Source organism: Hermetia illucens, chromosome 3 (genome assembly GCF_905115235.1).
Source record: "Hermetia illucens chromosome 3, iHerIll2.2.curated.20191125, whole genome shotgun sequence".
Taxonomy (NCBI): Eukaryota; Metazoa; Arthropoda; class Insecta; order Diptera; family Stratiomyidae; genus Hermetia; species Hermetia illucens.
The window spans coordinates 157,107,588-157,125,198 of record NC_051851.1 but is presented as its reverse complement, the minus strand read 5'-3'; the positions used below and the strand labels follow the sequence as shown (position 1 = coordinate 157,125,198).

At 45.5% G+C, this 17,611-nt stretch overlaps 1 protein-coding gene across 2 annotated transcripts in view; it reads left to right on the top strand.

The window, feature by feature from the left end:
* The first annotated feature begins 523 nt into the window (after window positions 1–523).
* The window catches only part of LOC119650589 (LIM/homeobox protein Lhx3), a 239,600-nt gene continuing 222,512 nt past the window's right edge, over window positions 524–17,611 (top strand). For both annotated transcript variants that reach the window (XM_038053434.1, XM_038053433.1), the window contains exon 1: window positions 524–1,063. In XM_038053434.1, the coding sequence (XP_037909362.1) occupies window positions 628–1,063 (436 nt within the window). In that variant the 5' untranslated portion in view covers window positions 524–627. The remainder of the gene's footprint in view (window positions 1,064–17,611) is intronic.

The following is a 17,611-nucleotide window of genomic DNA, read 5'->3' as shown; positions in this document are numbered from 1 at the left end:
GAAATTCTCACCTCCCATGAAAGAAGTAATGGTAACTTTGCTTGCTATTCCAGCAATTTGATCGCTAATAAATATGTTGATCTCCCCGCATTTCTCTATCGATTCTCTCCCATTCCAGAAGAAGCAGAGTTCAGAGTCGTTTCCTATACACACTGGGGGTAATAGAAATTGTGGAGCTGCTCGCCTTTATGATTACTCAATACCCGATACTGCGTCGCTATTGGTATCTTTAGCAAAATACGACGATAATGATAAGAGAAATGGAAGTATAATAGCGTCTTCATTTGATTTGCTAGTTTTGAAAATTTCTGCGGGAAGAGCGCCCGAGTTTATTGAAATCATTCAAAAGAAGGTTTTTTTGCGAGAATAAAATTAAAAGATTTGCAGCTTCCATAAATGATGATGATTGGAGCAACTAATTTATAATTTCGGGATTTCCATAGGTTTCAGTAAAGAGCGATGTCGATGTGATTTCATCAATAGATTCCTTCAAGGGAAAGACCTAAGTCGTAGGAAGCAAAGATGGTAAAACTCGCAAGATTCGTGTCTATGTCGTGAAGTGAAATTTAGATTTGAATTAAGTACTCAATAACAAGCAGACGGTCAAAAACGTTAGGTCCGATTCCGATGTCCGTGTGTGTTACTTCCGCCGGGAGTGCTAGTGCAATAGTATACGGTGGGGGTGGAATTGGTGCAACAGCTGCAGCCGGGATGTCCATAGCTCACTTGCCGTTGGCATCATCAATGATGCAATCCTTACCGCCACCTCCGTTATCACATCAACATCAGATGCCATCATCTCTGATATCCAGCAGCATTCCGGCGATGGATGGCCACAATAGTCATGTCCATCAACAACAGCCCAGTCTTCAGCAGCAGCCGCACAATCATCAACCACCTCCACCACAAAATCATCACCACCATCCGCATCCTGTTATTCATCCTCAACTTTCGCCGGTTAATTTACAACAGCAACCGCCTCCGCCTCCCCGAGATAGTTCGGACGATCATCCTAATCCGGATATGTTGCTGGCCTTAATTGCAAGGAATAAAGCATTGGAAGGTATGTGAATGTTTAGTATTAAATTTTGTTAGTTCTTTTGGGTGTGTTGTGAAATTATGCGGTAAAAAATGGAAGTCAAATGCGTACTTCAGAGTCCTTCGTCTTATATGTCCTGTATTTCTAAAATGCCTATGCAAAAATATTACTTTTTTGCTACTGGAGGACCCTTGCAAAGAGATTCTTATTCTTCTGTATCTATCACTCTTTTTTTTTTTATGAGGTGGAAATCTTCACTGGTCTGGACACACCAGCGTGTGGGATTTTTACCCACTAAAACCCTCCTGCCCCGCGGAACCACCATAAGGTATTACATCACGGGGCGGAGTCAGGTCACTCTAGCTTTGTCACCTTCCTTCCACACGCGGCGCACGTGACTGCGCTTTTCTCTTTTCTTCTGCCTTTCGCAATTTATCATGGAGTTGACCGCATCCCAATTCTCTTGATGTGCTAGCATTTTCGGCACCAGATTTTCTGGTACCAGCACCTCTCCTAGAGTCTCCTCTAGATTCCTCCTTTCTTCCACAAATCTCGGGCAGTGGAAGAATACATGTTTTGGGTCCTCTGGGACTCTATCACAATTTGGACAGTCGGGTGAGGTCTCCAATTTAAACCTGTGAAGGTATTGAAGATATCCTCCATGACCCGTGAGAAACTCACCAGAAATCTCACCGTGTCGTCTCTCCAACCACTCCTTTATGGCAGGAATGAGCCTGTGAGTCCACCGATCCTTTCCCGAGCGTTCCCACCGCTCTTGCCATCTATTTATGGATCTCTCCCTCTCAGTATTCTTCGTCTGCAATAAGGGAGAGGTTGGCTTCGCATTGTATATATTCGCCATCTCATCTGCCAAGATGTCAATCGGCATCATTCCAGAGATGACGAATGCTGCATCATCTGAGACAGTCCTGAAGGCAGAGCTGTCCTCCTGTATACTGCAGTCAGTTTGTTAATGTTAACTGACATCTGCAGTGCCTCCCTCCAAACTGGGGTCGCATAGAGCATGATTGGGGTCACCACCCTGACTATAAGCAACCTAGAGGTATGCCGTGGCCCTCCCACGTTCGGCATCATCCTCGTCAGGGCCATACTAGTAGTGGACGATCAATCGCAAACATACTGCACGTGTTGCTTATAACTGAGCTTCCTGTCTATCACCACCCCCCAAGTATTTGATGGTCGGCTTGAAAGTGATGATATAATTCCCGATTCTTATACATGTAGTTTCTCTTCCGGCGCTTCGTGATGAGGACCGCTTTTGTTTTTTCCTCCGCCAGTATCAGACCTGAGCTCTTTAGCCAACTTTTAACAGCACTGATTGTTTCGCTTCAGTATAACTCAACATCTTCGAGATGCTTTGCGATAACAACCAGCGCTATGTCGTCAGCGTAACCCGCCACTGTGGCTTCCTCCGAAAAGGGAAAGTTAAGTACATCCTTGTACATGGTGCTCCACAATAGTGGGCCCAACACGGACACCTGCAGAACACCCGCGAAAACAACGTACTCCTAGGATCCGTTTTCAGTGTCATAGCAGAGCCTCCTTTCAGTTAAATAGCTATCGACGATTACAGCGAGATAAGCGGGAATACCAACCTTTGCTAGGGATTTGCGTATTAGACTCCAATTGGCCAAATTGGTCACGTCCAGGGTTACTACCACGCAATATTTGTGGGTACTACTCTTTCCGTGGATTGCATCTTCGGCCAAGCCAGTAACCAATTTCATGGCATCAATGGTTGATCTGGCTTTATGGAACCCATGCTGCCGATCTGAAAGGCCGCCTTGGCTCTCAACTACCGGGAGTAATCTATTATAGATTACCCGCTCCGACATTTTCCCCACCGTGTCCAAAAGACATATGGGTCGGTATGACGATGGTTCACCTGGAGGTCTACCAGGCTTAGGAGGAAGTACCAACTTCTGCCACTGCCGCTGGAAATTTTCCTTTGAACATGAACGCTTCGAACAACTCAGATAACATGTCCGGTCTGAATTTCACGGCAAGCGTAAGGGCCTTATTCGGTACTTCGTTCAGTCCCGACGCTTTATTGTCTCCAATTCTATCGCATATTTTCGGCAGCTCGTCTCTGGTGACTGGAGGAATTGCCGTCACATTCAGAGATGGTTGGAATGCGTCGGTGCTCTCCTGTTGCTGGGGGAATAACCCCTGGATGATTTTCAGCAAGAGGGTGGGGCACGTGATCGGCGGAGAGGAACGGCCTCTGAATCGTCCCATCACGATTCTATAAGCACCCCCACGGATTTATGTGCGCTTCTGAGCAGATCTCCTTAGAGCATTTTCTCTTGCTTCGCTGGATGGCGAGCTTGAGGTTTTTGCGGGCTGCTTTATGGGCGCACTCTTTTTGCCCCTGATCGACTCTACCTACCGCCCTCTGAGCCGCTCTTCTGGCTCGGTGGCAGCCTGATCGAAGACCGGTCAGTTCATCATTCCACCAGTAGTTTGATCTTCTACTGGCGAATGAGCACCTCTTAGGCATGGACGCGTCACATGCTTTGACGATGCATTGAGCTAGATGGACGGCTCTTTCCGTAGAGGCGCCTGCCTTATCAGGTTGATCTAACCACACCTCTATGAAGGCCTGCTCATCCAAAGATTTTGCAGACCAGCCTGAAATCTTTTCCGGTTTCGGGCATGATAGTTCTTTGCCCTGTGAGTCGATACATGTCTCAAAGAAGATTGCCTGGTGATCGCTGTGGGTGTAGCGTTCACTGACGCACCAGGACATACCACGTGCCAGCGCAGGGCTGACAAAGGTCAGGTCTAGAACCGAGCTTGACCCCTCTTTCTGAAAGGTATTTATCTGCGCAAAAGCTCCTAATAAACTGCACCCCCTAGCATTTGATTCCCTACTACCCCACTCTAGGGCCCAAGCATTGAAATCACCAGCAATCACCTTTGGACTTCGTCCCCTCGCGTCGAAAACAAGATTATCAAGCATTTGCTCGAATTCAAACAGTGTCAAACTTGGTGGGGCGTAGTAGCTGTATACATATACATCACGCACAAAGCCACTGCCTGCCTGACTTGCAGTACATTGTATGGCCTGTCGATCGCAAGGCCATATCACTGCTCCACCAGTCGAATCTGTGACCCATATGCCACCGTGACGGTTTCTATACGGTTCACTTATGATGGCAACTTCCATCTCAGATTCGAACGTGGTCTGATCAATTAAATCCTGAGCGACCCTGCAATGATTGAGGTTTATTTGAATAAACCTCATTTTCTCATTGCAGTGAGCGCCTTCCTAAATTCCGGACATTTGCCACTTCCGGCAATATGCCGGTTATCCTGTCCCTCTTTTGCTTCGCACAATATGCATTTGGAGTCCCTATTGCACTCTCTGGCAATATGGCCTTTGTCCCCACACCTTCTGCATCGATCGGACCGATCAATGCTGCTGGTGCATGCCTTCGCGTATCTATCACTCTAGATATTAACAGACCAGTGTGTGGTTATGAAAAACCTGTTGAAATGTTTAACAAGACTGCATAGTAGTCATATCCTCGATAAGGAACTCCATCTTTTACTTGCCTTGACGACGCCTACTACGACGTTTTAAATTATTTGTAATGAAATTTTGGCTTATCACCAATTTATTATTTTTTTTAAAACAATTTATTTAACTGATATGAATATTATATGACCAGACCTATTTTTCTTGACGGACCCGGACAGATTATTTATTTTACCTACTGGTTGCTACGTCTTGCTCGCGGCTGTCAACTTGCCGTTAACAGGTAGGTGTGGAGCTCGGACAAATCCTCGCTAAGCGGCTTCACACTATAGCGACCCACACTACCCCATCTCCAGCTGATACTGGGTTTCAGCGATAAAATCCGACTCCTGGCCCGCTAAGTTTAGAGGCGTAGGTCTCCCATCCCATCCCATTGGATTGTTGGCGCTACGCAGTCGTCCGATGACCTTTGAAGCCTAAGACTTTGCCTAACTCCGAGAACAGGGTAGACTCGAACTGCATTCCTTGGTCAGTAAAGACTTCGGCTGGAACTCCAAACCGTGGGACCCGTCCTTCTTTGCGAAAAACGGCCGAAATATATGGGCTAGGCTCCTTTTCAGAGGTCTATTTCGGAGAGAATAGAATTTGTGTATTTCAGAGGAGTATTTCGGAGGTTGAGTCGAAGAGGGGGAAACTCCCGAAATTTTTATTTGTGAATTTCTTTTTTGTTGAGGATGCTGGGAGTCCTGAGTCCCCACCAACTTGATGACAGACCGGACCACTTGGGAAGCAACTTATTTCCTCTCTTGTGGTCCACAGACTTCTCTTTAACACTTAACTTAACTTTAAACACCCAAGATCAAAAAGTAAAAATCTTGACTGACGGTTTCGTCCATCAGACGCTGCCCACCTCTGCCCTGGGAGCAGCGTGAACGAAAGTAGCGACAGAGTGGAAGTAAGTTGCTTCCCAAGTGGTCCGGTCCGTCATCAAGTTGGTGCGGACTCAGCACTCCCAGCATCTTCAACAAAAAAAATCACTTTGGCCCGGTTTAGAATTCGCACTCATGTCATGTTTGCGATAATATTGGGTTGGGGAAAAAGTAGTGTCGTATTTGTGATCGAATTTTAACGCTTTATTTAACATACTTAGAATTATCCGATTTAAGTTAAATATGCGCCGTTTTATTCACAAACTTGTTGCCATTTAGAAGGCAACTTCATTATTCCCCTCTTATAAAACCTCCCCTCCTTATTTGCAAAAAACTCAGACAGCCAGTTTTCGCAAGCCTCTTTTAAGGCCAACTTAATAGCACCAACAGCGTTTTCCATGGACCGGAAGAGATGGTAATCACTTGGTGCCAGGTCCGGACTATACGGTGGGTGCGATAGGACATCCCATCCGAGTTCCCGTAGCTTCTGGCGGGTCATCAAAAATGTGTGAGGCCGAGCGTTGTCCTGGTGGCACAGAACATCATTCCTATTGACCAATCCTGGCCGCTTCTGGTCAATCGCCTGCTTCAAACGGTCTAGTTGCCCACAGTAGAGGACCGAATTGAGGGCCTGGCCATAGTTGAGCAGCTCATAGTGGATAACTCCCTTCCAATCCCACCAAACACACAACAAAACCTTCCTGGCCGTCAATCCGGGCTTGGCGATGGTTTGGGCCAGCTCGCCGTGCTTCGACCACGATCTTTTTCGCTTGAGATTTTCGTACGTGATCCACTTTTCATCACCAGTTACCATCCGTTTCAAAAATGGGTCGAATTCGTTCCGTTTCAGCAGTGGATCGTAGCCGTTGATTAAGTCCAAGATCTTCTGCAAATTGTTCCAAACGATTTTATGGTCCTTACTCATTTCCTGGCCAATTGAGCGAATGCTCACATGCCGGTCTACTTGGATGATTTCGACGATTTTAACGGTTTCTACGACGATTGGCCTACCAGTACGGGGTGTATCTTCGACATCCACTACACCAGAACAAAATCGATCGAACCAACGCTGTGCTGTGCGAATCGTTACAGTATCGGACCCATAAACCTTCGTTGCATTTTTACCTCTGAGGTAGTAAAAATGTAAAATATAACGAATTTCTTCCTTGCTGGACTCCATCTTTGACGCGCTATAACTTGAGATTGAAACGTACGATCATAAAACTGTCAAAGAGACACTTGTAGCCCAGATTGTCGTCCTCAAATCGCCGTTTAGTATGATTCGATGCGATAAGTACAACATAAGATATGTTGAAGTGTCGCCATCTATTGACAAAGTACGACATTACTTTTTCCCCAACCTAATATATAAATGGAGCCATTACCACTTGTCGCTACTTTCGGTTACGCTGCTCCCTGAGCAGAGGTCAGGCAGCGTCTGATGAGTTGCTTCTGCTCTGGACGAAGCAGTCAATCAATATTTTTGCATTTGTGGTTGTCCCTGAGGCTCTGAAGAACTGCGTCAACCTTCTGTGCCTCGGCGATTGACGAAAAATCGTCCGTGGCAGGGATATCAACTTCTGAAACACGTGACAAAGCGTCTGCAACTATATTGTCTTTGCCGAATACGTGTTGGATATCCGGCTTTTGAAGCTTATGTGCCGGAGTTGGCAAGGGGACGCTTTGTCGAGCTTCTGCTTAAAAGCGAAGGTAAGAGGCTTCTGTTTTTGTTCTGTTGAGTTGTATTAAATTTCTTAAAAAAGAAGCTCAACGACTGCCAGATTTCGTTCACCTTTTGGTGAAGGGCAGGCCCTACCACGATGTCTGAGGCATCGACGAATACGGCTGGGGTGCATCTGATTGAGGGAATGCCGGGAATGGAGCGTCCGTCAGCTGTCGTTTGGCTAGCTCAAATACCTGGGCGGCCTCTGTAGACCACGTAATCACATGTGAGCCTTTGGTATTGGGCCTACACAAATAGACATTGAGGATCGCTTGATGTTGAGCGGCTTTGGGCAAGAAACGACGATAGAAGTTCAAAACGCGCAAAAATCTTCGCAGACTCTTGACCGCTTTAGGTTATGGAAAATCTGTGATGGCCTGAACCTTGAGTGGATCCAGTTCGATTCCCTCAAGGGATATTATGAGACCTAAAATGTTCACCTATTGTTGAAGCAATATAGACTTTTCAACGTTAAATGCAAGACCGGCTTCAAAGAGAGGTTGGAAATGAATTCGGGATGTTCCAGGTGCTCAGATTCTGAAGAAGAGGCGACCAAAATATTATCTAAATACACGAAACAAAAGTGAAAAGTTTGCGCCGCATTGTACAGATCAAAAAGTATCCGTTTGAACTCGAAGAGTCCGAAGGGTGCATATTACCATTTCGAAATATATTCTGGAGCTACCGGGATTTGATGGTACATCTTGGCTAAGTCCGAGGTCGTGAAAACACAGCAGTTAACGAGGTTGTGCGAAAAGTTGTGAATGAGCGGTATGGGATAGCGGTCTGGAATGATCTGAGCGTTCAACCGTTTGTAATCGCCACACGGTCTCCATTCGCAGTTGGACTTTGGGACCATGTGTAGTGTTGAAGACCTGCAGCTATTTGATGGTCTGCAAATACCCTGCTTTAAAAGTGTGCCGAATTTTTTTTAGCAACAGCGAGCTTCTGGCGTGTTAATGGACGCACTTTCGAGAAGATATGAGAGCCAGTAGTGTGGATATGATTCTGTACATCATGCTTAGCTGACTGTGAGAGACTACTTTCGGTAGTTATGTGGTTGCATTTTTGAAGAAACGCGTGAATGCAAGCGACTACGTCTTCAAAAATAATTGAAAGGCTGACAATAGAGCAGGTGGCAAGTTTTCTTGAAGGCCTGAGTGAAGTTACGGGATCTATAAGAGACGTATTCTGCAGATCCACTAACAATCCATAGTGGCCTAGAAAGTCTGCGCTTAAAATGGGACTCCTGACATTCGCTACATCGAACGTCCGTCGAAGTTTAAGACTTACGTCGACCTGCTTGTAGCCGTAAGTGTGTATGGTTGAGGAATTTGTTGCCGCTAGTTTAAGTTGTTGCGGAATCAATTTGTGATTCCGCTATACCGGGAGAACTGAGACATCTACGCCTGTGTCGATCAGATAATGGTGCTTGCTCAAAGGATCGTATATTGTTAAACGTTGGTAAATTGCATTCTGGGTAGACAGAATACTGACCACGGGGCGCGCATACACCTCGGTGATGTCCTGGGCACACCTTATCCCTAGCCAAATGCTTCATCTCACGCAGCAATTGACTTGGGGAGCGGTCGCCAAAGGTGAGGTCCGCCAGGAAGTGATTCAGTTTTGTAATTCACCTACTGACAGTCGCTTGTTGAGGGTGTCCTTTAATTTCAAGTAGGAACGTCGGCGGCGAATCCAATCGACTCGTCTTCCAGGCCGACGAGCGCGTGATTAAATCTGCGGAACCAGGCCTCCGGGTTGTGTCGCCAAAACGGTGAAACTCTTACCACCACTGCGGCCGCAAGGGGTTGCGGAGGCCCCGGAAGCGTTTGCCGCGCTGTTGCCAAACGACATCTGCGAGCAGTTGGTCCATTTAGCTCTTGATTCTGTTTCCCAAGATTGCTACCATGCCGAGGCAGTATAAACTTTCTCTTCACAAACGATAGCTTCCTTATTTCCCTCGCCTTTCCTGAGGTATATAAGCCTTCGCTCGGCAGTATGGAGAGTGATCGGAATAACTCGCGCTATCACCATTTCAGTTGTCTTCGAAACGGGACGATTGGCAGACACAACCCGCAGAGCCCCTCGTCTTTATACTTGCGCTAGGGGCATACGATACATTTCCCTACTGAGAGAGTCAGCCCATAATCGGAAACGTAAAGGAGGACAGACTGAACCGTTTATTAATAAGCCTCGCCTGCTGGATAAGGGACCTCTGATAAGGGAGATCAGCCGGCAAATCGGAAACATTCTAGCCGCTGCTTTTTCTGTGGCAAATATGCTCGAAGAAGCCCATCTTCGTGTATATTATGATGCCAAGGTATTTCAACCCCCGGCTTCGAACAAACCATGGTTTCACTAACCTGAATAATAGGGAGGACAGGGGAAACCATCTTCTTAGTCACCACAACAACTTTTTCTCCAAAGCTGGGGAGAGCCCATGCTCCGTCATCCATCTGCTTACTCGCCGCATCAGCATTTCCATTGTGCGCTAAGCTTGTTAAACCGTACGTGCGGTAATCATCGTCCGTGTATCCGAACAGATTGCGATTCTTCAGGCATCTTGAAAAGGCTATCGTTTAATGCGTTCCAAGGGTTCGGACCAAGGATAGATCCCTGAGCCGCCCCCGATGTTATTATACAAGTCACAAGGAGCACCACTCGTCGACACCGCTCGGGCCACCTCCTCAATGGCATCAATTATGGATCGCCCTGCTCTAAAACCATATTGTGTTGGTGAATAGTTTCCCGCAGCACATATCGCGTTAGTCAGTCGTGGCTTGATGAGCTTCACAAGCAGCTTTCTCGTCCAATATACTAAGCGGATGATACGCTGACGGCGCCTCTCGGTCACCTTTCCCTTGCTTATCAACTGTTTCACAATCTTCCAGTGGGAGGGGAAAACACCCGCTGTCAAACATGCGTTGAATGCGTCGAGTATCATGTATTTACATACAAATTTCAACACTTCGCTAAGAATACCGTCCGGTCCTGGTTCTTTTTGTCCTTCATGGACCGGACCGCCGAGGGCATTCTTTAGTATTCACTCCTTCAGCGTCAGTTCGGATGGGATGGGCAGCAAAAAGGGCTGCCAAAATTTATTCCATCTTCGCTGTTTCCATAGAGCGGGGCGACCGATGGACAGTTTTTTGGAAACCAACTTATAAACGAGGCCCCATGGCACTCTATTTACGTCGTTGATTAGCTCTTGCCAGCAGCTTGCCTCCTGTCTCTTGATTTCGTGGAGGAGTTCCTTTTTCCCACTCATACTCTGCCGTTCAAAGCGTCACCTTGTATTGGCCTGTTGTGTCCTGAGCGATCCGCAGAAGTCTGGGGCAATTTCTTGGCAGGTTTGCTATATCAGGCATCCACCATTACAAGGACTATTTCCCGAGACATAGTTTCCTTTTGGGAGCCGATGAATTCCTAGTTGCGATAATGAGGCTTATTGTAGAAAGAACTAGCAATTCAGTTGCAGTTCTTTTATCTGCGCCTAGGCCTTGTCGCTGATTTATCCCTCTTGAAAGAGCTTCGACAAATTTTGCGCAACTAGAGGCTGCACTAGCGACGTGCGTTTTCTTCAGCTCCTCTTCGGCTGTCATCCAGGAGTTTCGCTGGTGTGTAATAAGGTCCAGTAGTTCTTTCATCTCCATTCTGCCATTTTTAATGCTTGTAGTCCTAGCAAGTTTATTACCAGGACGGAGGCAGCTGTAACATTAACCTGAAAGTCGTTTCCAGGAGATCTCACTCTCGTTAAATAGGATGACAATTTCTCCAACCAAGAAAAATAAATAACAAGTTCCGAATGCCGCGATCCACAACGGATCACATCCTCAATCGATGTTTCTCCGATGTATTATAAGGTGCGGCCTTCAAGGTTTCCGCCTTGCCTTGGAATCCTCAGGCTATCATACTGGAAGATGTCCGTTTCAATGGCGGTAATTGGGTCGGGATTTTTACGGTTCCACGCGCACGGTCGAATCGTTATTTGTTTTTATTTTCGTCTTTCATTTTTAGCTTGATTATTGATCATTCGGTAGACTCGCGCGAATCCCTTTGTTTGTTGGATCAGATAAAAGGACACGTATATTTTTGTATGATGACACAGCTTTGCTAATAGAAGAAAGCTATGCTGCATAGGTGGCCTAGGTTGTGCAGCCGGCCAGCCACAGTGACACGTCTATAATTTTAAGTCGTGCAACCTTCCTGATGACGGCCGGGTTTTTATCAGTGCGAATGATAAAGCGATACTGATCCACGTTAGGTGAACCTTTGGTGCAACAAGAGGCTTATGGCGTGGGACCTACTCCCCCCCCCCCCCCCCTCGATATGATTTCCTCTGTTCATTTCATCATCTATTTACGCAAACCTACTGAAGAGGTTGTCATAGATTGCACCAGGCGGAGCCATATTCTAACTCATCGTTGCACTTGGACTTTAAACCGCTCCACGCTTAATCGTTCCGACACTTTGCTAGCCATTATGAAAGTCGAATACAGTCACAATTCAGGCGAATCCCACAGGATATCCGCACCGTATCTTAAATTGTTTCTTCTTCCCATTGCTATCTTTCTCGGTGAGGGATCTGCAAAACCGGAGTTTTCTTTGCCTGCCCTCTGACACTGTGTATTCATCATCATCGTGGCACTACAGCATGAGGCTGAGGCCAGGCCGCCTGGATCGTTGTCCTCTAATTATCGCGGTCACATGATTGCGTCCTTCAATGTTGGAAGACCAGTAGTTACTCGGCATCCGTACATATTGTGCTCTCCCACCGTGCTCTCGGTTTTCCTCGTAGATTCGCTTCATCGACACGTTGTCCGTTCATAACCTTTTTAGGTATGCAATCGTCGCTCATTCGTTGGACATATAGGTGTAGTTCATCGCACAGTTTATACAACTCATTGTTGTACCGGATGCGCCATCCATCCCGGTCGCAAGCTGCTCCAAAAATTCGCCGAAGGACTTTCCTTTCGAATATGTTTAACAAATTTTTGGAGGCTTGGGTCAGGGTCCAGGTTTCGGAGTCACTGCATAGCGCTGATCGTATGAAGGTTTTGTATACGCGGAGTTTCGTGTTTCTATGCACGTGCTTCGATTTCATTATGGGAAGGACTGAGAGGAAAGTCTTATTCGCTAGCTGTATCCGTGGTTTGACCTCGTCAGTTTCATTGGCGTCCTTTGACGAATTGCTTCCCAGATATATAAAGGTGTCTACGAATTTGGTGTTGAAGTCCCATTCGTTGATGTTCGAATGAGCTGGTATCCTTATATCTTGATTGCGTCATTTGATGTCATCTGCGTACGCTAACAATTGTGTCGACTTAATGAGTAGCGTCCCGCTGATGTTGGTATCCATTGGTTGGATAGCGTATTCGAGTGCTAGGTTGAAGACACATCAGCGCTAGTCCGTCGCCCTGCTTCAAACCAGTACGTGTTTCAAAAGGACCAGTCAACCTGTTCTGAATCCTGACCTGTGAGATGGAGTTGGTCATAGTCATCTTCGTCAGTCATACTAGTTTAGCTGGTATACCAAATTGCAGCATTATGTTGTACGACAAAGATTTGGTACACGTCAACGTTATATTCCTAGTACTTCTGCAGAATTAGTTGGTAAAAAGCTGGTCCGTTATGGAGCGATTCGGCGTGAAATCGCCTTGGTATTCACCAATGAGTCGTGGCACCTACCCCCACCCCTGGTATGGTTTTATTCTATTCCTTAGAATTTTCGTTATTCATTTATAGGATAAATGGACTAGTGAAATGCCCCTGTAGTTTTCACAACGCCATCGTTTTACCTTTTTATGGTTGGGGCAGATGATGCTCCTGCATCAGTCCTCTCGGATCTCCTCGTTCTCCTAGATTTGCGCTTTGTTTGATTTCAACGACCACACGGTGAAATCAACTTCTTCTGTTGTAGAAGGATATGTAGTTGGGCCAGGATTACCAATACCGACATCAATTTGGGATACTTGTGTGGGGACTCCAGGTGTTGGATTCAGAAGCTCTTCAAAATAGGACGTCCAGCATTTGTTGATGCTGTCGGCATCGCTGATGATATTTCCATCTTTATTCTTGCGGAGGCTAGTCCTGGATTGACAACCGTTCTTAATTGCATTCACTAGTCTTTACGCTTGTCTGGTGTTTCTATTGGGTTTTCATTAATGTCCAGCAAATGCTCGTGAAAGTATTTCCGCTTCTTAGGTCTAATTATTTGGAATCCGCCGTAGCTCGTCATACATTTCTTTTTTTGGCTCTGGTTGCACGTTGCATATGTTGTTTGTAGGCTTCGTTCTTTGCGTCGAGTGATATTCTGCATTCATCGTCAAACCAATCAGTTCGCGTTCGCTGGCATTTGTATCCCACTCCCTAATCTCCGACTTCCTTAATGGTGCCGTTAAGTTCTCCCCAGAATCCGTGTACATTTGTGTTGCTGATGCCATGTAACATAGGTGGTAGTTTTTCCTCCAGGGCAGCGGTGCATTCCTGCGCCGTAGCATCGTTCAGGAGTTTAGCAGCCGCGAATATTTTGGTAGGACTGATTCCAGATTGATTCCACTGAGGAGATTCCGCACCGATATGTTCCCGTCACCAAGTGGCAGTCTGAATCGTAGTTTGCTACTCGGTAGGATCGTACATCCAATACACTGAACGCCCATCCTTAACTAATGAGAAAGTGGTCAATTTGGATGACGGTATATGCGTCTGGTGAGTTCCAGGTCTGTTTGTGAACCTGTGAGGAGTCGACCGACCGCAAAACCTTATCCGGGGGTGGCCTCGGTGATAGCTACTCCAGCCATTCAGCCTACAGCTGTCCCTCCCTCCTCCCTTCTCAACCTTGGCTTGGGATCGGCTACGGCAGAATTGAGACTATGTATTCAACATAACTTCAATAATCGTTGGTATTTTTTGAATTAATTTTAGTGGAAAGCGATAGAGAATTTATGACGGATGCAACAAGTGAGGGATTCACCAGAGCGGCAAAGATTTATTATTGACGCAAAGGAATCCACTGGGTGCATTAAAAATACCAAAGAAAGTACGAAATAAGTGGGACTTGCTGTGCCCTTCCAGAAAAGCTAATCAATTAGACACCTTCATACTTTTCCGGATAAATATTTCACTCTCTCCTTTATCCAAAAAGTAAATACATCATTCAAAAGAACAACAATAAATCCCATAAGAAAATTTTATCATTCTAAAGAAATTATCCGCGAAAATGCCACGTTAAAAGACCATTTTCTCACTTTGCAATGAACGAACGGAAAATGGCGTTGATGATTTATTACTGAATTATATTTCGCTGCCATTTATCACCTTGGCACACAACACTTTTTTCCTAAATAATTTATGAAAAGAGTTTTCTTCTTTCCCGGTAGTCTTATTCCTTTCTGCACACTTTCTCTGGTGCCGTTTCTCGTCTCGTCCTTTAGAATTGTAGAATTACCATATAGAGGGTAACAAAGCGGGCAGAAGAAAAGAACGAATGCCAGAATGATGTGGGGGGTATGATGTTGTTAAAGTAAAATGTCGGAGAAAATAATTTACTTCAGAACTTGGCCGGATAGAATTGAGAAAACTTCATTTTCAACCCCTTTTTTCAAGAAAGAAATATTTGCCTTGATAGGCTTTAAATAGGCATCGCTTTTAGGGCTTTGTTGATTTTTTTTCCACAGGTTGAACGCATAGTGTAGCATTTCAATTCACTAAGACCACCCTTCCTCACCCGCTACGCCCTGTCTATACAAATTATAACGAGGCGCGGGTAAAAACTCTACAAATTTTCTTTTACGATGAAAATAGTCTTCTCCCTGCCACTTTTTCATTGGTGCTCCGAGACTCCTCCTGAATACAGGGTAGAGAGCCACTAACGACATTCCATGTTCATTGAGGTTCAAACATTTGTGGGATATTCGTCTCTTTTCGTAAGGGTCTCCTTGTCCAATAATATCCACTACCATCAACGGTGCAACGACCGGTATCCGGTCTAAGCCTGCCTTAATAAGGGCCTCCAGACATCCCGGTTTTGTGCTGAGGTGCACCAATTCGATATACCTAAAAGTTGTCTGGCGTCCAGGCCTCCGCCATTGCCAAATGTCAGGCAGGGTCTGCCTCGTCTTGTTTTTGTACCATAGACATTCCGGGTTGGATCATCCTCTTCAATACAGATCAAATGACCCGCCCACCGCAACTTATTGAGCCGGATTTTCTCCACAACCAGACGGACGCTCATAGTTTTCGTCGTTATATATCCACTATGTCCAATTAAAAATTTCGTCAATTGACACTGGACATACCCACGGCTTTGGTGGAGATAGTAAGATATTTTTTTTATACAGTGCGATACATATAGCGCGAAAATTGTTCTTTTGTTCAGCAGTGGCTGCTGCTTTCTCTACAATTGAGTGCAGCCTTTTGCTTATAATACGCTGCAACAGCTGGTGGTTTGTTTCTATTTGCTAACAACTGTTTATTCCATTGACTCGAGAAGACGTACTTTTCCGCACAGGTGTTAAACATGGAAATGAACCACTCCGGTCCTACTTTAGTCGTTGCGTTCAGAGCCACGCTGCGAATTCTGGCTAGGCCAGGTGCTATGTTGGTCCCTAACTTCTCGTTCTTTGGATAATGGTCTCTTTCAATCGCGATAATACATTTGCTATACGGTGGAAACTGAGTGTCACAATCATTCGCAATAAAACTAGGCACTTGACCTGTGGGGTTCTGCTTCCTTCCAGCTTACATTGGTTGATATTAGCCTCTTCGCACCGCGTCAAGTAGTCTAACTAGGAAGGTAATATCTACAAATGGATTATACCCCCTTTCCAGAAGGTGTAAGTGCTTCCGATATTAGCAAGTAGTCCAAGCACAGCAAAGAAAGCACTTTACTGGAAGTTTTGCTTCTCCACTCAGTAGACCATGAGTTGAAGTCTCCCTCGATGATAATGAAGGATCGTACCCTTGCGTCTAACACTAATTCATGTTACATTGGCTCATATTGTGGACATGTGCGAACATGAACCCTGTTCATTTTAGCTTTCACAAATCCATTACCAGTGTGACTCGTTCATGGAATGACTGGCTCAATAGATCAGGTGCGTACTCACAGTTGTTAAGGTTTATTTAATGAGCTTTATTTACTCTTTGCTTTGGTAACCCTCCTAGACATGACTGGCATTGTCAATCAGGATCTTTGCAGAATATGGCCTCAAGATCTTTCTCGAAATTTCGTGCCAGGTCTCCTTTTTCGCCACATATTGTATTTCCTGGTGCAAGATCTGGCAGGAAATATTTTCTCCAGAATCCTACAGACGACCCATCATATCTTAAATTTGACAGCTTCCAGCTATCTGTATATCGAAACAGTTGGCAAGCTGATGATTGCCATATGATTTCCGTAAGTTCTTTATTGCGTTGATACTCCCGTCTGGAATTTGAAATTGCCGCACAAATTAACTCCTTATGTCCTTCTTCTTCATAATTTCACTCCACAGCCTTTTTGGTGGTTCAATTGCCTCCAGTTCTTAGAGTGAGTTGAGTGTCCTTTCATCTCGCATCTTCCAAAGCTATTGGAGAAGTCTTTCCTTCTGCGTTCATCTAATTCTTGTGCCATTATCACCTAAGGGGCGTAGTGTTGGATCTGCCTTGAATTTTCGCAGAAATCTAGCGTAAGGGGATCACCTTTGCACTCGTACATGCCGAAATGGGTTAATTGTAGGAGTTGGTAACAGCCTTACATTCGCTGTTCATTGGGCCGTCGAACATAATTCGCCCAAGTCTTTTTGCAGGAGTCTTTAAGGTTTCGGACTACCACCTACAACCTTCGGGCAGTTTTCGCTTTGGGTACTTTTACTAGCACTGCAACAATTCTTTTATCATTACCATGCACCAATTCTTCTTTGCTGTGCCCGGTGCAGCCTTTCCCACTATCAATACCTTATTAGCTATCCATCTACATAGGTAAAGCGCATAGCAATTTACCATTTCGCACAAAAGGACCCAGATCCATTGCCTCCTGCTTTTCACTTATTGATTTAGCTCCAGTGGTCCCATAATCAACTAGAGTGTCGTCAATATCCTCACTACCCTTTCATGTTAATGGTAACTCGTTTTTAGATCCCGATTTTTGTACTGGTATTTGCCCAAAATTCAGACAGAAGCTCGCGTTCACGGACCAGAGCCGTGGCAACCACCAACTTTTTGCTTCCCGCTACCTCTTTACTCCAACACAACTTTCCTTACTTTGGACTGCCCGAAACCCGCAGGAAACGTTCATTTCTACCTTCACCATAAGAAAGTACTAACTAATATCTTTACTCCATATATTTTGAACCCCTCTTTTGAATGTAAGGAGACTCTCATCGCTTCAGCCCGCATTGGAAGATGTGATTGATCACATATATGAGGCTCAGTGT